The 21,650-nt window shown below is 45.2% G+C and overlaps 1 protein-coding gene across 2 annotated transcripts; it reads right to left on the bottom strand.

The window, feature by feature from the left end:
• Nucleotides 1-286: 286 nt before the first annotated feature.
• On the bottom strand, nucleotides 287-5,452 carry LOC125512683. 2 transcript variants are annotated; one of them, XM_048677773.1, is made up of 3 exons: nucleotides 5,067-5,452; nucleotides 3,838-3,845; nucleotides 287-968 (listed from the first exon to the last, which is right to left on the bottom strand). In XM_048677773.1, the coding sequence occupies exons 1-3, from the start codon at nucleotides 5,251-5,253 to the stop codon at nucleotides 756-758; spliced, it is 408 nt and encodes a 135-aa protein (XP_048533730.1). In that variant the 5' UTR covers nucleotides 5,254-5,452; the 3' UTR covers nucleotides 287-755. The 2 variants fall into 2 exon arrangements, 1 of the variants encoding a protein (XP_048533730.1); XR_007285488.1 differs by lacking the exon at nucleotides 3,838-3,845.
• Between the last annotated feature and the right edge of the window lie 16,198 nt (nucleotides 5,453-21,650).

Raw genomic sequence — 21,650 nt, 5'->3', positions numbered from 1 at the left:
TAAATAGGTAGTGGCTCAAGCAAAAATTTAATCAGGCATTAAAAATATAAATTTTAAAACAATTGTTTTTGTTTGGCAGTGTATATGCTGAAAACTTCAATTGCGCGCTCGTGAGCTAATTTTGTTTCCTTCTATCTCAAAAGTTAAAATGGAAATAGGAGAGTCGATGACATCTTACTTTTTTTATTCTTATCTATAAACAGTCTGGGCAAAAAACTTGAATGAGGCGCTCGTGAGGTCATATTGTTTCGTTCTGTCTATAAAATCTAAAAATAAGACAGGAGAGTCGATGCCAAAAGGATTATTACAGGAGTTAGAACCAACATTAGGAAAGAGTACGGACGCTATACAAATCGTGCTATCATATCCTTGGACTATACGTTGCCATTAGGAAAGAATTTGGATGCTATACAAATGTGATATCATCTTCTTGGACTACACGCCTGGGCGTGTGTGACTATATCTGTAGTTTTTTTAGGGAGACTATATTTGTAGGTTAGTTATTTCTTCCCGGGGCATATGTGACTCGATCTGATCGTCTTCTCGGTTCTGGCTGGCAGCGTTTCACGGCGGGGAGAAGCAGCACGGCGATAGCCGAAGCACGGCACAGATCGCTTCCGGCTAGTTGTTGCCAATTGAAGTAAGTGCATCCACTCCCCTGTACCACCTCACGCGGATCCATCCGGCCACCATATCGACATATCATACGAGGCGTTACAGCACCGCCGCATCGCACCGGCTACCGCCTCTCCCTCTTACCTCCATTCTTCCACCACAGGCATCACATTTGCTCGTCGACGACGGGGACAACGTCGCTCGTCCTCAACCTGTCCCCAACTGGCCACCGTCCCGTCACCAACTGTGCGCAGAGTTTGCAGTCTATCCATCACCTGACGAAGGAGCAGAGTTTGGACTTGCCAGTGCTCCCGGCTTGGCCCCAACTCCCAAAGCATCAGTCCAGCCGACCCCTGCAAGGTAAAGGTAAATTGTGTGAACGATTGAACTGTTACTTCTGCTGTTGTATTGTGTGTACGAATCTTAGATGTAGCATAGATAGATGCATGGTTTTGCAATGGCAGTGAGCATATATATTTTTGTGTACAAGACATGCACAAGTCCGTGGCGTTTGGAAACCAAGCATATATGCTGTACTTAGGAAAGACAATGTGAAGGAGGTTTTGTTTTACTAAATTCATTGCCTGCGTAGATGTTCTCATCAATCTTGAAAGGGTTAAATTTGTGCCCGTTTTGTTGTTTCAGTTTAGTAGTGGGTTCACTAGTTGTGTTAGTAGTAGATTTTGCTTCAATGCGGTGTAAGCATAATTTTGTTAACGGTAAACTATTTTGTTGTAGTGCAATGGATCGAAGCTGGATACAAGGAACGTGTTTCGCACCACCATACATGAAAGGTGTTGATGAGTTTATGGGTTTTGTTCGCCAAAATTTTAGGGAAAACCAGGACATACTGTGCCCATGCAAAGACTGTCTGAATGTGGAACACCGCAGCCAGGCTGAAGAAGAGGAGCACATACAATGCAATGGTATGTCTGTTACATATACAAGGTGGGTCTTTCATGGTGAAGCGGTCAGTCATGATGAAGGTGATAATATAGAGGGTGCTGCATATCAATCAGATGATGATGATGACTGTGATGTAGGCAACGGAGGTGATGTTGCGTATATGGTAGATGATATGTTCATGTCTGGAAGGCAAGGCAAGGGTAAGCCTAACCTCTTTTCCAAGCTAATGGAGGAGGTGAAGAAAGATCTTTATGAAGGATGTAGTGATTTCACACGGCTATCGTTCATTATTAAGCTCCTCCATATCAAATCATACAACCGAATTACAAATAGAGCATTTAATCAGTTTGTTGAGTTGATTAGTGCGGCGTTTCCACATGCTGATATACCTAAATCATACACTGAAGCTAAGAATGTTCTTAGTGAAGTCGGGCTGGGTTACGAGACAATTCATGTTTGCAAGTTTGATTGTGCATTGTTTTGGGGCGAACATGCCAACAAGAGCCATTGTCCTGAATGCGAGACTTCAAGATGGAAAGATGAGAAGGGAAGGAAAAAGATACCTCACAAGGTACTTAGGTACTTTCCTATCATCCCAAGGCTTCAAAGATTTTTTGTGTCAAAGGAACAATCAGCAGATGCAAGGTGGCATGAGGAGAAGAGGGTTGCTGAGGCAAATGTTATGAGACACCCTGCTGATGGTGAAGCATGGAAGCACTTTGATAGTGAGTTCGGTTGGTTTGCTAAGGATGCCCGTAACATGAAGCTTGGTATTGCCACAGATGGATTCAACCCCTTTGGAAACATGACTAGTTCATATAGTATGTGGCCTGTTTTTATCATCCCCTACAACTTCCCACCCTGGATGTGCATGGACCAATCTAATTTCATGATGTCTTTGCTTATTCCTGGTAGAAAAGCACCTGGAAAGGAGTTCCATGTTTTTATGCAACCGCTGATTGTAGATATGATGAAGCTTTGGGGAACTGGTGTGGAAACATATGATGCATTGACGGGGGAACCATTTAATTTGCATGCAGCATTTTTGTGGTCGATTCATGATTACCCTGGACTGGCCACTTTATCGGGGCGTAGCACAAGAGGTTATCATGCATGTGTGCATTGTGATGTGGACCCTTGCTCCGAGCCTTTGAAAAACAAAATTGGGTTTGTTGGGCACCGGAGATTTCTGCCTACTAATCATCCTTACAGAAGACGCAAACTTTTCAATGGGAAGACTGAGAATAGAGGGAAACCTCGGAAGTTCACAAACAAAGAAGTGGTGGACAGGTTAGAAAAACTTGTTTTCAAACCAGGCAAGTATCCAGGAAATAAGAGGAAGCGCCCTGAAAAAGGTGAACTAAACTGGAGTCAAAAGGTGAGCCTGTATGATCTGCCATACTGGTCGAAACTGAAATTAGCATACAACCTTGATGTGATGCACATTGAGAAGAACATATGTGAGAATATACTTGGGGTTCTACTAGAGAGTGATGGAAAGAATAAGGATACAGTAAGTGCAAGAGTGGATCTGCAAAAACTTGGAATAAGGATAGACCTGCATATGAGACCTGATGGGAAGGGTGGATTTACGAAGCCAAAAGCAGAGTATAATCTTAAGAGGGAAAATAAGAAAAGATTCTGCGAGTATCTAGCTAATGTGAAATTCCCAGATGGATATGCTAGTAATTTAGCAAGATGCGTGGATCTTGAATCATGTAAAGTGCATGGGTTGAAGACCCATGACTGCCACATACTTTTGCAACAAGTAATGCCAGCTGCACTAAGAGGACTTGTGAGAAATGATATATATGAAGCAATTGCTGAATTGGGTAACTTTTTCAGGCAGCTGTGCTCAAAAACTCTTAGACTTGATGTGCTTCATCAGATGAAGGAAGATATTCCTGTAATTCTATGCAAACTTGAGAAGATTTTTCCACCTGCCTTCTTTGATGTAATGGTCCATTTAGCTGTTCACCTACCTGAAGAGGCAATTCTCAGGGGGCCCGTGCATTATGGCTGGATGTATCCAGTAGAAAGAAGGCTTGGGTACCTAAAGGGAACTATTCGTAATAGAGCAAAGCCAGAAGGGTCGATTGCAGAGGGTTATGTCGTGGATGAGTGCTTAACCTTTTGCTCCAGATATTTGATTAATATTGATACAAGGTTTAACAAGGAAGATAGGAATAGGGATGGGAAGCGGAGTGTTTCTGTTGATGAGTTGGAAGTTTTTTCAGTTGTTGCAAAAGGTTTTGGGTCCTCCAAACTCCATTGTTATCCAACTGAGTACGACCAAATGGTTTGGTATGTGCTCACCAACTGTCCTGAAGTAGAGGAGTACATGGAGTAAGTTCACTTGTCATCATCACCAATAGTAAAGTATGTGATTGGCTCTAGTGAAAATGAATTATAATGATATTTTGTGCTTTAATGTTGTAGGGTTTGTCGGGAAGAAATACAAAGGAAAGGTGTCATCAACATTGATCAGACACTTAAGAAAGAATTCCCTACATGGTTCGAAAAGCATGTAAGTTATATGTTTATGTTTTTGTTATGTCGATCTTGCATTTTAATGTCAATAACCTGACCATGTAACTACTGTCTGCGCATCTTGTAACAGATATATACTTTAGGGGAACAAAATGTTCCGAAGGATTTGTACTCACTAGCATGTGGGCCAAACAAGCGTTTAGTGGTATACTCTGCCTGCAATGTCAATGGTGTTCGGTATCACACCCTGAATCGTGAAAAGAATAGAAAAACTCAAAATTCAGGAATCATGGTGAAAGAAATTGTCAATCTTGAAGAAACTGAGTACTATGGTGTTCTAAAAGAAGTTCTTGAGTTGCGGTACCCCAAAAACAAGCATGGAGAACGGTCGGTCTTTTTGTTTCGTGGTGATTGGTTTGATCTCCATGGCAAGGCGACTGGCATGAAAGATGATGGTTACTTCAAAAGTCTTAATGTTAAGGCGCTTCGATACAAGAAGGATCCTTTCATCTTGGCTTCTCAAGCAGAACAAGTGTTTTACATGGAGGACACAAAATATGGAAAGGACTGGAATGTGGTGCAGACTTTCAGTCATAGACATTTGTACGATGTACCTAAACTGGAGACAGGTGAGCTCAATGCTACAGATGCATACCAGGAAGAAATGCCCTCGACAACTTCCACTGTGAAGGATATTGATCAGTTGTTGGACACTTATAGCCGTGATGATGAAGAAGGCACGCCTGTTCATGCTAGTATTGTTCATGATCTTCTGAACGACGACAACAACTACGATGAAGATAGTGCTACTGACGATGATGGACAGGAAGATGGTGCATTGAGTGAGAACGAGCATTCAAGTGATGATGAGTAGATCATATAATGCCTATTTGTATTTTACCAAAGTTTAAAACTGTTTTATGTTCATGTTCACGCAATACAGTACAGACCATGGTTCGGATTTGACACATATACGTGGCCAATAAATCTACTCTGTTCCACCCTACTGAAATATATACTGTAGAAGACTAGGAGGCGATCGATCAAGCACTCACCCTGCAGGCTGCAGCAATATCGCGGGTTCCCCTTTGCACGCGCCTCTTGCAGAACCACCGGGACGCGACCTTTCTCCTCTCGCGCGACCCATTCCGACTCCTCCCCTCCGCCGCGTGCATCCTCAACAGCAGAGGGGGAAGGGGCCGCCGAAGTGCTTCGGACAGCACACTGTTGCGGAGCCGCCATCGGCAAAGCAAGCGCCTGTGCAGCGGGGCTAGGGCGCTCGGCCCAAGAGGTGCTCGAGCCACCGGCGGCAAGGTGCGGCAGCAGGTCGTTTGGCGCTGATTTGGGGATTCTTTTTGTGGTCAACGGCACGGAGGAGACGAGGTGATAGCTAGCAGCCTAGCACAAGAGCAGAAGCAGCGAGATGAGTGTGAGCGTTTTTTAAAGCATACACCACAATGACATAAGCATTATATCTGTATTAATAAGAGCATCTACAGCTGGGCACCTCAAATCCGCCTCATACGTTCGGGTGGGCTGCCCGGTCACTGACCGGTCGTGATTTTCTAACTCAGACGACCTCCTTAAATGAGCCTCAAACGACCGGACTGACCAGCACCCCGCATGTCCAGTCCAAATATGGGGCGTCCGGGCGCGCCCGGGCACGTCCGCCACGTACGACTGATGAAGAGATCCCACACGGACTCGCCCGAAAATCTGGCGGTCCGACGGACGCCTCCTCCGTCGTCGTGGTGTGAAAGTCGCATGACGCCGCTCTAGCTCACCGGCCGAGAGCAAATCCACCTATTTGACCCGATCGGAGTACCGAAACCCTAGCCCATCCAACCCCCTCTCTTTGGGCCGCCAGTCCGAGCCCATCGACCTCCCCCCTCTCCGCGCCGCCAGTCCTAGCCCATTCACCTCCTCCCTCTCCCGCCCTGGCGCTCTGCCCATGCTCCGGCGCTCCGCCATGGTCCGGAGGAAGATCACCTGCTATGCAATGCTCCCGCCGGAGCGCCGTGTCGAGATTCAACACGAGATCCGTGCGAGACAAGCCACGCGTAGCCCACATCGCTGACGGGCTGCCCCCAGACTCGCCAGAGCTGGAGTAGGAGGAGTTGCAGCCGGGGGAAGAAGATGAGGAGGATGAGAAGCTAGCTCCGATGGAGGTGGAGGAGGCGGAGCAGCCGGAGCTACAGCTGTCGGGCTTCAACATGGTGCAGGCGGAGGCAGAGTTTGCCGTCGCCCAGTACAACGAGATGGCGGAGCAGCAGGCCATCCTGAAGTCCATCCAGGATGAGGGCTATGTGAAGGCCAACCAGGTGTTCCTCCGGCAGGAGCAGGCGGCGTCCGACGCGCTCTTCGCCGAACTCGAGGCAGAGATAGAGAAGGAGGAGGCCGGAGCGGAGCAGCCGGAGGAGGCAGAGCCGGCTGCCACCAATGCTGCTGGAGCCGGGCACGGAGATCGTTGACATCTTCGAGGATGAGTAACTAGGTGGTCTACGTAGTATGTAGGTTTATTTTGTTTATATGTCTTTGTATGGATTTAAGAATCAAGTATGAGATGTCCAGATACAACAAGTGAAATTTAAGACGTGCTCGGTCACAGCCGGCGGACGCGTCTGGGCGTGTCCGCGGGCGTTTGAGGGGCCATATTTTATATATCCAGATGTATATGCTCTTAGAGCATCTATAGCCCGACCCAAATCTGCCCCAAACTTTCGAGCGGCCTTCCCGGTCACTACAGGGACGCATTTTTACCACCTAACTGAGCAACGCAAATCAGGCCCAAACACTCAGATGCGTTGCGGGCGTTTGGAGGTGGATTTTGCGAGTTGTGTTTGTAGATGATCTAAGAGGTCGACACTAGGCGCCTCTTGACCTGCCCAAAAATTTGGTCGGTCCCTGCACTAGTGTCAAATCAAAACCACCTGTGTTGTTGGATTATGTCTTCCCCGCCTTGACCGAAACAAAATCAATGAAAGAAAAATCACATACACCGTCATCGATTTAGTCGGTGTAAGAGTAGGACGGGTGATGACAGAGGATGAACCCTAGATCACTTATGCTGGAAGTTACCAATTTTATTTACACCAATAGTTACAATAATCACTCATTGCATTTTGTTTTTGCCATATCAAATACTAAGACCCCTTTGTACAGCTTTTGACATATTTATTTAGAATTCTCCTAAAAATGGAAAACACCACATCATAATGTTCATGTAAGATTTGCTTTTTTTAATAATCATTTGCTACTTATTTTGAATTAAATGAATTACATAATATTAAGTGGAAATAAAATTCTGAAAATAAACCATCTTCTCACAAAAAAACTCTTTTCCCTCCACCCACGCAGTATTTTCCCTCCACTTCTCTATTTTTTTCCCGCATCCACCCTGTGTCCCCACCCGTCAAAGACCCAGCCAAAGTTTATCATTTTATCTTGCCCGCGAAGAGGCACCGCTAAAAGCCACCGCCCACCCGGGCATTTTTTCCTTAGATTCAATCGACTCTCCAATCCCACAACTGCGGCGATCAGGGCCGGCAAATTGGGGGTCGCCACCCCGCCGGCAGAGCACGGATCCACCACATCGACCATCCCCGCGAGCACTCCGCTCTACTCCCCCCTGATTGCGGCGACCGGTGACGGCGGATTGGAAGAGGCTGCCCGACCGGCCGAGCTTGGATCCGCTGCATCAACCGGCGACATCTGATTGGAGGAGGCCGCCCACCCGGCTCTCTTTCTCCACCGATTGGAGCGACCGGCGATGGCTCACCGTAATTTCCTCATCCCACCCTCCTCATCCCGCAAGCTCTAGACGTAAGGGATCACTAGGGAAGGGATTTGGGGGGACAAAGCACACACGCCCGTGAGATTTCTTTACATCTCTGAATAGAACGACAGTGTGGCAAATCTAGTAACCCTGTAAGATTTAATCAGTCTTTATTCAGTTGTCATGAGATTTATTATCATACAACGATCATGTGGCTTCCATGCTTGTGGTTCTGCTACCCCATAAATAGTTCTTTACTAGAAGTGGTTTGCGACACTAAGTAAAACTTCGACCCATCAAGGGCTTTGGTTTTCAAATCCAAGTCCCAAAATGATAGCTGCTCGCGGAAAAACTTGACTTCCTAAGCATTTTCTCTTTCTTATGATTCTGATACTTTAAACTTGAGGGCATTCATGCCGTGCTGCTCTTGCTGAACATCTAGACAACAGAATAGAATGCTTATTGAAAGCCCTTTGCCTTAGTGCAAGGCTGCTAGCCATTTCAAGTAGTTCAGAAATATTGTACTGCATCCTGAGTATTCAGAAGCTTTTTTTGGGCCGCTCCAGCTACCCGAACAAGCCGAGGCCCATGCCACCGTGCCACTGACGGAAAATGCCCACAAACAGCCACCTCACACAGACGCTCCTAGGCAATTTTGCCCCAGGGAGCTTTGTGATGTAAGGGATTCGAATTCTGTATAAAGACTGAGTCTCCACTTTTCCTTGTTCAAAACTGAATAAAGATAGGATCTGCACTTGTTCCAAACTGAATAAAGATAGAGTGTGCACTTGTTCAAAACTGAATGAAGACAGAGTCTGCACTTATTCAGAATGAATAAATACAGAGTCTGCACTTGTTCTTGTTTAACTAAATTCTGGATGCTCCATATATCCATGTATGTTATTTATTTCGATCTGTTCTACAACCCTCAAAAGCATCATATAGTAATTTACTTTTAAGGTCCATTTCCAAACATGTTTAAGCAGATTTCATAATGTAGGCTGGTAGGTGTTTTGGCAATTCATTAAGTTCACTCTCTCTCATCTTTTCCAGCTTCAGTTACTAACATCATGCCACCAGTTCTGGAGAGTGATATGCATAGCAGGGAATATCTTGCGGAACAGAAACGCAAGGGTGAGGTGTATTTGAAGGAAAGGGATGTAAGGATTGCAGAACGCAAGGCTGCGGAGCGGCAGTCTCTTAAAGACATACAAAGCTTAGCTCGTAGCCTTGTATACCCTAGTGCCTCTAATGCGCAACCGACACAAAATACACGAGGTGCTGATGATCGCAGTGACTCAGAGTATGAACCAGATGCTGAAGAGGAGGCCCATGCAGAGGAAGAGGATTTGAGAGATGAAGAGGAGGTCGTTGTTGCTAAGTCCAAAGCAATGGTAATATATCATGCAGACTTACATCTTAAATAATATGTGCAATGTGGATTCACTGGCTTTAATTTTGCCTTGGTTGTATCATGTGTATGTCACTATGCACTATAAGTATCACAAATAGTTGACTCAAAAGATTTATTCACATTTTCCGTCCCTCCACTTTTCCTAATTAATATAGACGATGATATCTCTGTTCACTGCATTCTTATTTGAACCTATGCTGACATTGCACAGGTTAGTGTTGATTAACTGCCTTGTTTGACTCACCTGTTTGACCCAGGCACCTGAAGGTTCTACCATGCCAAAAACAAAAAAGCGTGTCAGATCCAAAAATAGTGCAGCTGCTACCTCAAGAATAACAAGATCTAGAGCTACCGCAACAACTGAGTCAATTGAAGCTACAAACCATCAAGAACAGTCTGCACCAAATCCAACAAACACATCACCTCACCTAACTTCTAAGGATAGCAACTCACTTGACGCTGATTCAGGGGTACAAGGTTCTCAAGACATGATAGGCACATCTGGACAATCAGATAACATGATTACATTACAAGGCCAAGGTATATGCGACATCATCGCTTTACCCCTTCTATTTTCCACTTGAAATTATAACCTTCTAATTTATTTGCTAGCTTGTAATGTAGATGCATTAGCATGCTCCACTGGTCCAACTGATCCACGACCGTCAAGGAGAGGTCGTGGACGTAGACCAACGATGGGGCATGGGCTTCAGGAGTATGCAAGCAGAAATGGAGGGAGGAAAATGTGTATTCATTTTTCAGCGGGGAAAGTGAGACCTATAGACCCAGTCCAAGCAGCAAAGCTTTCTTTTGAGTGTGGTATCCACATCAGGAGCAGAATGCATGTTGCTAGGCACTGGAATGACTATGCCAAAAGCCCACTCAAACATGTTATTCCCCATGCTATTAAAGATATCGTGGTGGGATAGTTTCCTTCAATTTTCATACATGTGTTCACATGTTGCATAGTAAATTTAGTGATAAATCGTATATATGATTGGTATTTCATCTTAACTTTGAGATGGAAAAGGATGACAAGGTTGGGAATGATGTATGCACAAAAGTAATCCAGAAGGGTGTTCAACAACAACGCTACAGGATAAAGAAGAAATACTTCAATGGTTATACTGCTCAGGAAGCATTATCAAATAAGCCAGCGAACATTACTCATGAGAATTGGACCAGCCTTGTCAATAAATGGTCCGATGAGAGAAACAAGGTTTGTAACAAGATATGCGACCAACAATAGTTTTTGCACTCACATCTACTGTATCATATGTAATACTTATATTCATTTTCTTTATATAGAAAATATGTCAAATGAACAAGGAAAACCGAGAAGCTGTCAAGCATCACCAAAAGACCGGATCTATGTCTTATGTTGCCTATTTCAGCAAACTTGTAAGAAATCCAAATATCTTACTTGTAGTCCTATGCCTATTGCATCTGGCCAATATATATGTAGTAGAAATGTTACAATTTCATATATCTTGTAGAAAAAGACAAGTACAATAATCAGGACCCAAGTCCTATTGAGTTTTTCAAAGACACCCATACAAACAGCAAGACTGGTAGCATGAGCGAGCCGGCACTTCTAGCTCATGTAAGATTCCTCTATTGTTTCTGACTTGAAATAGACTCCCATATTGATCAAGTGTAATCTACCATATAAACTTTGCCTTAGCATCAATGTTTTTCTTTATACTACAGAATGCGACGGAAAATAAAAGAGAAGCACAATCAGAAGGTGAGCAGCCAGTATCCGATACAGCGATTGTGGCTGAAGTTCTAAAGGAAGAAAGCGCCCATAGCAGCTTCCTTTCCAGCATGGGGTATGCATCAAGATCCAGGAGGTCTGGGAGCTCTACTTCATCAGCCCAGATCCGAGTTTTAGAAGAAAGAATTGAACAGAAGGATAGAGAGGCAAAAGATGCAAATGACAGGTAATTATCTTATTTCCCTTTCTGTTCTTGTTGGTTATTTTTGTTTGCTTCTGTGTGCACATTGCACTCACTGTAGTGAACAAAAGTTCAACTAAGGAGTGCTTCTTTTAACCTGTGTTATCGACTTGATAACCTTTTGGTGATGCTTCCTGTAATCAAGTTGTTGGTTTTGCATATTTTAAAACATTGTAAGTTATTCTTGGGTTTACTGTTTCATTGGCCCATGGGCATGCTTGCCTTGACATTTAATAATGTGCTTCTCTATTTCAAATTGGTACCATTGTACCTTATTTTCTTGTCTGTTTTAATCTCATTACGATGCAATGTTGTTGTGTTTTTTCATTTATAGGCATCGGGAGGAGTTAGCCACAAGACTTCAAGCACAAGAGAGAGCATTTCAAGAGATACAGAAGAATCAGCAAGAATAATTGGAAGCTCTAAAGAAGAGCCAGCAAGAGAAGAATGAAGCCTGGGCAAAGAAGCAAAAGGAGACAGATAATCTGCTTGATTTTCTCTTGAGGGCTCAAGCAACTTAGCAAGCAACTCAGCAGTCCCAGTCTAAACCAGATGGTTCATGAATGCCATCCTTACATTGGAATCATCAGGAGACCATATGTGGTCTTTAGTTAATATTAGTTTTCATGTTGTCTATTGTCTGTGTCAAACTTGAGTCAGTTTTTTACTGTCATTTTTGTTTACAGAATGATTTGGCTGAGACAATTTCATATATAATATGATTTGATTTTCATATCAACTTATGATGTGATTGTTCTCTTTAACTTTTTTATATAATCTGATGTGATGTGATGTGAATTAAATACTTATTTTCATCGTAATTTAGATTCAAAAGAGAGTAAATATATTTTGATGACGTCATCTTCATCCATAATAGAAGTAGTGGCACTAGTAGTGGGATAGCCGCTTGGGTGTTGATGTGGCATAAAGTTAGTGACGTCGCCTCGTCACCGAATATGGTACAATATGGCATATTTCCTCCTAGCACGTGACATTAACTGACTGTCATGGAAATAGCAAGTCGATGACATTCTATACAACGTCACCGAAGGTCCCAATTTCGATGACATTTTTGCGCGTGCGCCGTCACTAGGAGTAATCTATGACGGGGAATCCGTGACGATGCTTGTGACGCCCATAAAATGTCATCGAGGGGTAATTTGTGACGTTATTAGCTATTCGATGACATTTTTTAGCTCGTCATGGTAGGCCCGATCTCTTGTAGTGCAAGTTGATGCCTTGATCATTCTTTCCCTTCCGAAGCACGCATATGCATTGCATATCATGTCTTGCATATCATGCCATGTTTTGCATCATGTTGCTTGTGCATTGCACCGTGATTGATTGTTGGTCCTTTGCTTGTGTTCTTGCTTTGGGTAGAGCCCAGAGACGAGTACGTGATCGAGGAACCTGTTGAGTATGCTAGCGAGGATCAAGCTTTTGACAACTCTGAGAACTTTGCAGGCAAGATGACCATACCCTCGAAATCACTTCTATCTTTGCTTGCTAAGTTGTTCGCTCTTTTGCTAGGTCGTGCTACCTACCACTTGCTATATTATGCCTCCCATGTTGCCATGTCAAGCCTCTAACCCACCTTTCCTAGCAAACCGTTGTTTGGCTATGTTACCGCTTTGCTCAGCCCCTCTTATAGCGTTGCTAGTTGCAGGTGAAGATAAAGTTTGTTCCATGTTGGAACATGGATATTGTTGGGATATCATTATTATATCTTATTTACTTTAATGCATCTATATACTTGGTAAAGGGTGGAAGGCTCGGCCTTATTCCTGGTGTTTTGTTCTGCTCTTGCCGCCCTAGTTTCTGTCATACCGGTGTTATGTTCCTTGATTTTGCGTTCCTTACACGGTTGGGTGTTATGGGAACCCCTTGATAGTTCACTTTGAATAAAACTCCTCCAGCAAGGCCCAACCTTGGTTTTACCATTTGCCTACCTACCACCATATACCTTTCCCTTGGGTTCTGCAGACTCAAGGGTCATCTTTATTTTAACCCCCCCCGGGCCAGTGCTCCTCTGAGTGTTGGTCCGAACCGAGCTGCCTGTGAGGCCACCTCGGGGAATCTCGAGGGTAGGTTTTACTCGTAGCCTGTCTCATCCGGTGTTGCCCTGAGAACGAGATATGTGCGACTCCTATCAAGATTTGTCGGCACATCGGGTGGCTTTGCTGGTCTTGTTTTACCATTGTCGAAATGTCTTGTAACCCGGATTCCGAGACTGATCGGGTCTTCCCGGGAGAAGTAATATCCTTCTTTGACCGTGAGAGCTTGTGATGGGCTAAGTTGGGACACCCCTACGGTGTTTTGAACTTTCGAAAGCCGTGACCGCGGTTATGGGAAGATGGGAATTTGTTAATATCCGGTTGTAGAGAACTTGACACGTAACTTAATTAAAATGAATCAATCGCGTGTGTAGTCGTGATGGTCTCTTTTTGGAGGAGTCCGGGAAGTGAACATGGCCTTGTGTTATGCTTGAGCGTAAGTAGCTTCAGGATCACTTCTTGATCACTTATAGCTTCTCAACCGTGTGTTGCTTCTCTTCTCGCTCTCGTTTGCGTAAGTTAGCCACCATATATTCTTAGTGCTTGCTATAGCTCCACCTCGCTAACCTTTCATACCCTTGAGCTTAAATAGTCTTGATCTCGTGGGTGTGAGATTGCTGAGTCCCCGTGACTCACAGATACTTCCAAACAGATGAAGGTGCTGATGATGCCAGTGCAGGGGACGCTACCGAACTCAAGTGGGAGTTTGATGAGGATTCGGGCCGTTACTATGTTTATTTTCCGGATGATCAGTAGAGGAGCCCAGTTGGGGCGATCGGGGATCTAGCATGTGGGGTTGTCTTTCTTTATTTTGGTTCCGTTGTCGGACCTTTGATTGTATTTTCGATGATGTACGGATTATTTATGTATTGTGTGAAGTGGTGATTGTAAGTCGACTCTTTATCCCTTTCTTATTCAGTACATGGGATGTGTAAAGATTACCCCTCTTGCGACAAGCCTACCATGCGGCTATGCCTCTAAGTCGTGCCTGGACACGTGGGAGATATAGCCGCATTGTGGGTGTTACTGTGGCCACATGAGGCCGGCGCCAACCCCATCCAGCTCGGGGGCACGTAGCTGTCGTCGCTCGTCTCCGGAGACTCCAAGTGCTCAGGAGAGTCGCTGGACCACCAGGAGTCGCCACTGTCGCTAGAGGAGCTGGTGCCAAGACCGGTGGCGGGCCCCATGCCCGCCCCAGCATCGTCCTGGCGACCTCTATCCAGGCAGCACTCCAGGCGGCGGCCTTCCTCGGGGAAGACCTTGAAGAACAGCACAGAGGTGCTGTCATACTCGAAATGGATCGCGAGGGCACCCTCCGCATGGCAGACTCGGGCAATCTCACCCCAGCCTCGGGTCATGAAGATCTTCCCGGAGGCAACGGTTCCAATCCCCGCTCCAGTCGTTGGGGCGTCGCAGTCGGCATGCTGCATCCAAAGTTCGCGAAGGCCCTTCGGCGGCATCTCGACGACAAAGAACGGTGGGAGGCATATCTAGGTGCTCGGGGGTATCGCCGCCCACAACACGAACTCGCGCGAAGAGTCCGCAGCATGGACCCCTGGGGCGATGGCGTGCGCCTCCGCGGCACAGCAACCATGGCCCTGGCGCAGGTGGCGCCACTCACCGCTCCTCCCTCCGGAATCGTCAGCGTGAGCATACAAGGGCAGCGGGTACCCAGGAGGTGGCCTCTCATACCAAGGCCTCGACACCACCGGCCTCACGACCACCTCGCGGCGATGAGACCTCCTTTTCTTTGGCGGGAGCAGCTCGGGCATGTTGAGGGGAGCCTTGCCCTTCTCTGCTGCCGAGAACCCCCAGATCGGTGCCATGTCTACACAAGCAAGAAGTGGATCTAGGAAGAAGAAGAAGCAGGAGAGGCAGAGGAAAGATGGGTGACGGGGGCTCCGCCCCCTCCCATTTTTACCACGAGAAGGCCAACAGGCACACCCCACGGTCAGAGGTAATGATGGTCTTCCTTGCATGTCACAGGGACTTGTCACGTCGGGCAGTTGCCGAGGCAGCATGGGGAAGCGGAGACGCCCACGTCCAATCAACCGCCACGCGTCGACCGAGGGTGCAGGCTATTGGGGCCCGCGGCGCTCCGTGCTTGACCCTTGGCTTCGCCTCGAAGCCAAGCCCGAGAACGCCTTGGGCCCGGGGGCTACTGTCGGCGTTCTGGGAATGGGGGTCCCCAGACTTGCCTGCCTGCGGCCCACGGCGTATCTTTGCTAGCAGGCCTATACGACCCATCTTCATCAACAAGGAATCAGGACCCTCGCGAGGGGCCAAGCCTCGCGAGGCGGACGACACAAGACCTCCTCAGGAGTGGCCTCCCCAGGATGGCTCGTGAGGGGCGGAGAGTTCAAGGTCGGGCAAACCTCGCGAGGTTCTCGTGATGTGAGCCACGACAATCGAGACCAGGCGGGCGCCAGTGCGCGCAGCATCCTTGTTTCCTCTTTGGTGCTAAGGGGGCAAGCGCAGGCGCGGAGTATCGAGACATCAAGTAAAGGTTTCCACATTGGTGCAATGATACTAAGACCAGAAGGAGGGCAAGACGGAGGTCACCATGGAGCCCAAGACGGCATCACCAGAACCTTTGGCAGGCGAAGACCACCTTTTGTCAGTATAGCTTGTACTGGCTGTCCCCTTTCAAATTGACCGTTGTTGGCTCCCTTCCCGCTCAATATTTGGGGAGAGGACCAGGGCCTCTATAAATAGGACTAGCCACCACCATAGGATACAGATCATCTAGGTCATCCCCAGCCACACAAGTGCACCAAGCACAAGAATACCTCAACCTCAGGAGGTTATTCTTCCCCTTGTATTGTTCGTCCTCAGCCCAAGAGGCAATCCACTAGGGTATTACACCACAACGGTGGCCCGAACCAGTATAAATCTTGCGTCCTTTGTGTTGCGAGTTCGTCGGGTTAGTTCGTGAGATCTAGGCTAAGTTAGGACGCAGATCGATAGGGGGGGGGGAGATCTTCGTGCGCACCCAAGTGTTCGAACCTTAAGGGTTTTGCCGGAACCCGTGATCCGATAGTACAATATTGAAGTCTTCCTCAAGAGGACGAAAGATGGGTGGTCAACCATCCACAGGTATTTGCCTAAAGTTGCAAGGAGCTTCAACATCATTGAAGGCTCAATATTCGCCTTTCGCTTCAGCAGTTTTCTAGATGAGATTCATTTTTCTATCTATCGACTATGATGCTAATTTCCAAAGGTTTTATATGTTGCATGTTAAACTCGGTGTTGTTGTATAATGGGGCAGCTAGCTATATGCCTATATGGTGTAACTAAGTGTTGAAGCTATATGTTGTTGTACTTTGATGTATTTCAATTATGAAATCCAGGTTGCTGTAATACAAAAATGAAATATATTATGTGTTTAATATGAAATATCAATTTGATTACTAAAATGGATTAAAAACAATAGGTCAGTTGGCCTACTTATTGGGTTTTTCTATTGCACGGTTAATGAGACAACACCGTGGGCGATCACCTCACACAACCCACACAGTCTATAGAAAGTAGACGCGTTGGATCAATGAACAATCACACACGACTTAATCTAGACAACTATTTGTGTTAGGCCACCTTGCACAAACGTCTCCACATAAAAAGTGTGTGTGATGGACAGCCTATGTCATATAGTTTCTCCTTGGCACAGTGTGTGATGCATTCAATAATGCAAACGATAAAATTATAAATATCATATGTGATGGCAACACTATCACACACGATGTGAAGTGGAAAATTCTGTGCGATGTACATATGAGCAGAAATGTTTGTTTGGGATTCATCATGTGGAATGCTAAGAATATCTCACACTTTTGGTCCCGTATAATTGTTTGCAATGGCTCGCCCAATCGCACACGAGCTCTTTTTTCCCTGTGTGCGTGACCGGAGGAGCTATCACTGATGATTTTTGAATCATGTGGGATGGACCCCCCCCCTATCACACACACAAGCAAGGCGATGGTTTAAAACTATGTCACAAAAAGGGGGTAAAAACCGTTTGTATAGGACTCGCCTGCACAAGTGTGAATACACTGAAATGCTTAAACGAAAAATGGCAACCCCATTTTGAGCTTATTGATGAGTATGACCTATGATCAAGTGTTCTCACTTGACTCCTAAGTCAATATATTGTGACATAGTTGGCCTAGTCGCTGACCCTTTCCTTGATGAAGTCCTCTAGTGTATCCTTGTCTTGCAATTTCTCTTTGAGTTTAGTTGCTTTGTCCCCCTTTCTCAAAAAAGAACTTCGTCAAGTTGCTTCTTTCTTGTGTTAGCTAGTTTATTTCTTCAAGTTAATTCCTTGTAAATACTTATGAGATTTTGTTGGCAAGTGAGTTGAGTTTGACAAATCTTTCTTTCTATCTTGAACTTGGTCCCTCCGATCCGAAACGCACCGATGCCACCGAGCTACAACTAGCATTGCTTATATGTTCATCGTCCCAACTGACGTGAAATGACTCAGACACATCGATGTGATCAACCTGTGACATACCATTTCTTTTACCAACCGATTAATACTACTCAGAGACACCGATTTCACAACACAAATAAGCTTTTTCCAAAATTGCTTCAGATTTTATTTCCAGCTCCACTCAATGACTCTTTCCCCTCTAATGCATTCAGTATCATAATAGCTAGATGTGACACTCAATGACCTAACCTGTTTGACCAATAACCTTGAAACTAAACCCTTCATGGAAATTGATGTCAAAGGGGGAGAGAGATGTGCACATCAAAGGCTTCCAAGCTCTCATCTATCAAAGGGAGAGAGAGAGAGAGAGAAAGACAATGCACCTTGTAAGAGGACAGAATCCGATATGTATCTAAGTGGGGAGAAACGTATGCATGATCCTTTTGAGCTCTAAGTTCGTTTGTTCTGATTTTGTCTCATTTCTGCTCTGATGCATGTAGCCAAGATACATGTAACACATTAAGTTTCCTACCCTATTGTGCATTTGCATTCCAAAAGCAATTATTCTTTTAAAAGACTAACACTTGTAGAGGGGACTTATGTATGTTACATGTCTCTCAAAGCTTTCATATATTATTTGGTATATTTTAATTTGAAGCTTTGATATATGTTGTCATCAATTACCAAAACGGGGGATATTGAAAGCACATTTGCTCCCTTGGTGGTTTTGGTAATTCATGTCAACATACATGTTGTTGGACAACACTTTCATCAAGTATATTTCAGGAAGAGTTCAACAAAGGCTTGTAGATGGATGGAGATGTGGAACCCTTAAGCTACAAAGGACAAGCATGTGCAAAAGCTTCAAGACTCTACATTGTTGGTTATGTGGACAAAGATCATATTGACTCCATAGGAAAGTCAATACTATTAAAAGGGGATGAGGTTTTGATCATGAGTCATTTGCTCAAGTGCTTGAAGATATTGCTCCAAAACTCTCAACCACTTTCTCATTATCCAATCTGCCCAAAACCCTAAGTCCAATCTTGGTCCCACCAAAACACGCCTATTCGAACTCACTGAGATACATGAGAAAGAGCCATAAGCCTAACCCTACACTACAAAAAAAGACACTTCCGTGATGATATGGGTTTGTCATAGTAGGTCACGTTTTCTGTGATGCATGTACATCCATGACAATTTTATGACAAAATCAGGACAGTCATACCTGTGCTGTCGTAGAAGTGTTCCATGACATTACCAAAATTATCATCACAGAAGTGTCCACTTCCCTGACGATAAATCGCGTGTCATAGAAGTGTTTTCGTCAAGGGTGACTGACACGTGGCATCCACCGTAACAGGTCACCATTAAGCTATTGGGACTGGTTTTGGATCCGATAACCCATTAACAGCCCGGACCAATGGGGATTTTCCACATGTAAAATTCTCATTGGCCAGAGAAAACACATGTTGGCTCACCGCTTGTAGTGACCCAACCTCAGATGGTCAAGTTTCTGTGCTTCAGTGTCATCCCTGGATCGGTAATGCTGACACACACAGTACTCGAAGGATTTATAACAGAGTAGCAATCACACACTTATTACATTGAATGTCTCCGAAGAGAACTTATTACACGAATATGGCTTAAGGCCATCTAATGCGATAACAGCGGAAGACTTGGAAGATAAAGTGAGTCCATCAACTCCAACGACATTGCTGAGCTGCACGGCAACGACCTAACGAACCTTACTCCTCGTCTGAAAAGTCTGCAACATAATACGTTGCAGCCCGAAAACAGGTCAGCACATGGAATATGCTGTCAATATAACACAGTAGAGCAGAAATAGAATAATGCTATCACTACATGCATATATGGCTGGTGGAAAGCTGTATGGTTATAGTTTTTTTGCGAAAAGCCAATTTTTCCCTACAACAAAGGAATAGATTTTAATTTAACTATCATGGTGGTTGAAACATCATTGAGAAGGTAACCCCAACTCAATCCCAATTAAAGTGATTAACAACCCAACAGTATTAATTAAACATGGTGAGATACATGTGATAACCCAAGTACTAGATACTCAAGAATTGTCCATAACCGGGGACACGGCTAACCATGATTAGATTGTACACTCCGCAGAGGTTTGTGCACTTTTCCCCACAAGACTCGATCACCTCCTTTGGATTTCTCGCACTACATGGTGTTTGAGAAACGGATGACCGAGACACAGTCTTTCATAAACGTTAACTCTCTACTCCGGGTAGACCATACCAAACCTACCAAAAACCCACTACCTGCCGAACTACCTCTTCAAGAGCTTCACGTAACTTACTCAACTATGCTAGATCCCATAATAGCTTGTGGCTGCACACGGAAGTTTCTAGCATGAATGATCTCAGTTCCCTTTTAGCCTGGGTGGCGGTCCATAGGAAGATCACACAGGTACCCTGGGATTTCCAAAAAAATACAGACAACACTGGGTTCCCCAGGTGCCTCAATCCACCCAGTTGTTTGATTAAGTTGCCACCTTAAGTTGAACCATTAATTAACAATCTCACATCTGTCATGAATTTCACTCAAACCCAAACCACGTCTACAAGCATAGCATAGCATAGCAATATAAGCAATACGTAGAAGTAACTCCCAAGAGTTTGAATGTAACAAGGCAATAGGTTCTACCTCAACAACTACTTCCCAACCCACAAGTTAATGACATCCTAATCATGCAATGTTTGAGGATTGGAACTAATGCATAAAAACTGGGTAATAATGGGATATGATCAAAGTGTTACTTGCCTTGCTGACGAATCGCGAATCCTAGAGACTCGTAGTAACACGCTTCGCACTCTGGGAATTCTATCGCAAGCAAACAATAACATACATAAGTAACAAGCAACAATGCACAAAGAAAACTCAAATAAGAGAGGTTGACCAGAAAGTTCAATTTAAGAACTCCGGTACGCAAAAAGAATCAAATCAAACGGAGCAACGAAAGTCAAACGGCGAAAGAAAGAAGCTTCGTTTACTAATCTGAAACTAGGCCAAATTTTACAGTAACAAAAACTTGTTTGAGTTGATTAAACGGAAAGAGGGTTTCGAGATGAAACTCCAGGCGCTTGAATCGCCTGATTCCGATAAATGAGCGAGAAGAAAAACAGAAATTAAGATCGGATCTGAAATCACGATCAGAAAAAGCACGGAATAAAACTGAGAAAAAAGAAAAATGACGAACAGATTAACGAATGAACGTTCGTTAATTGGATCTAAACGAAGAACGCATTCGTTAAAACGAACGAACGAACGAGCGAACGCTCGCTAAATAAATAAACCGGAGAAAAACCGATCTATTTAGAAAAAAATGAAAACTAGGGTTTCTAAAAAAACCCGAACGGTTTTTCTTTAGAAAACTGGGGCGGTGCGGCGGCTACCTTCGCTCGGCTCCGGCGGGGCTCCGGCAGGGCGGCGTGGGGTGGCGGGGCTGCGGCGGCGGTGGCGGGAGGCGGCGGGGGCTGCGGTGGGGCGGCGGCGGGGGCGGCGGCGGCCGCGGCGGCTGCAGGCGGCGGGGCGAGGGCTGCGGGCGGCGGCGACTTGGGCTCCAGGGGGGGCGGGTATTTAAAGGGGAGGGGGGCGGCGGCTGCTTGGGGAAGGGGCAAGGCAGCGGCGGCGGCGGGGAGTCCGGCTCGGACTTGGAGTCCGGGTTGGCGGCGGCGCGTGCGCGCGGGAGGCGGTGTCGGCTCGGGCCGGCCTGGCTCGGCTATTATATATATATATATATTAATAATTCCATCGACAGAAGAAAAATCCTAGAAAAATAAATAAAAACCTAAAAATGCCAAAACAAATTTTCACCGTCTAAATAAAATATTTAGGACGAGTTGAACATTTTCTTGGCCCTAAAAAGCAATTTTGAAAACGTGCAATTTTTCTAATGCAAATAAAATCTGAATAAAACCAAATAAAATCCAATAAATGATTTTAATATTTTTCCTCCAATATTTCAATTATT

This window comes from Triticum urartu, chromosome 6 (assembly GCF_003073215.2).
Source record: "Triticum urartu cultivar G1812 chromosome 6, Tu2.1, whole genome shotgun sequence".
Classification (NCBI taxonomy): domain Eukaryota; kingdom Viridiplantae; phylum Streptophyta; class Magnoliopsida; order Poales; family Poaceae; genus Triticum; species Triticum urartu.
Note: the sequence above shows the minus strand (reverse complement) of the source record. Positions and strands in the feature narration are given on the sequence as shown.

Excerpts from the sequence above, each read along its gene's own strand:
- LOC125512683 (XM_048677773.1), bottom strand. The coding sequence starts at position 5,253 with ATGGCGGCTCCGCAACAGTGTGCTGTCCGAAGCACTTCGGCGGCCCCT.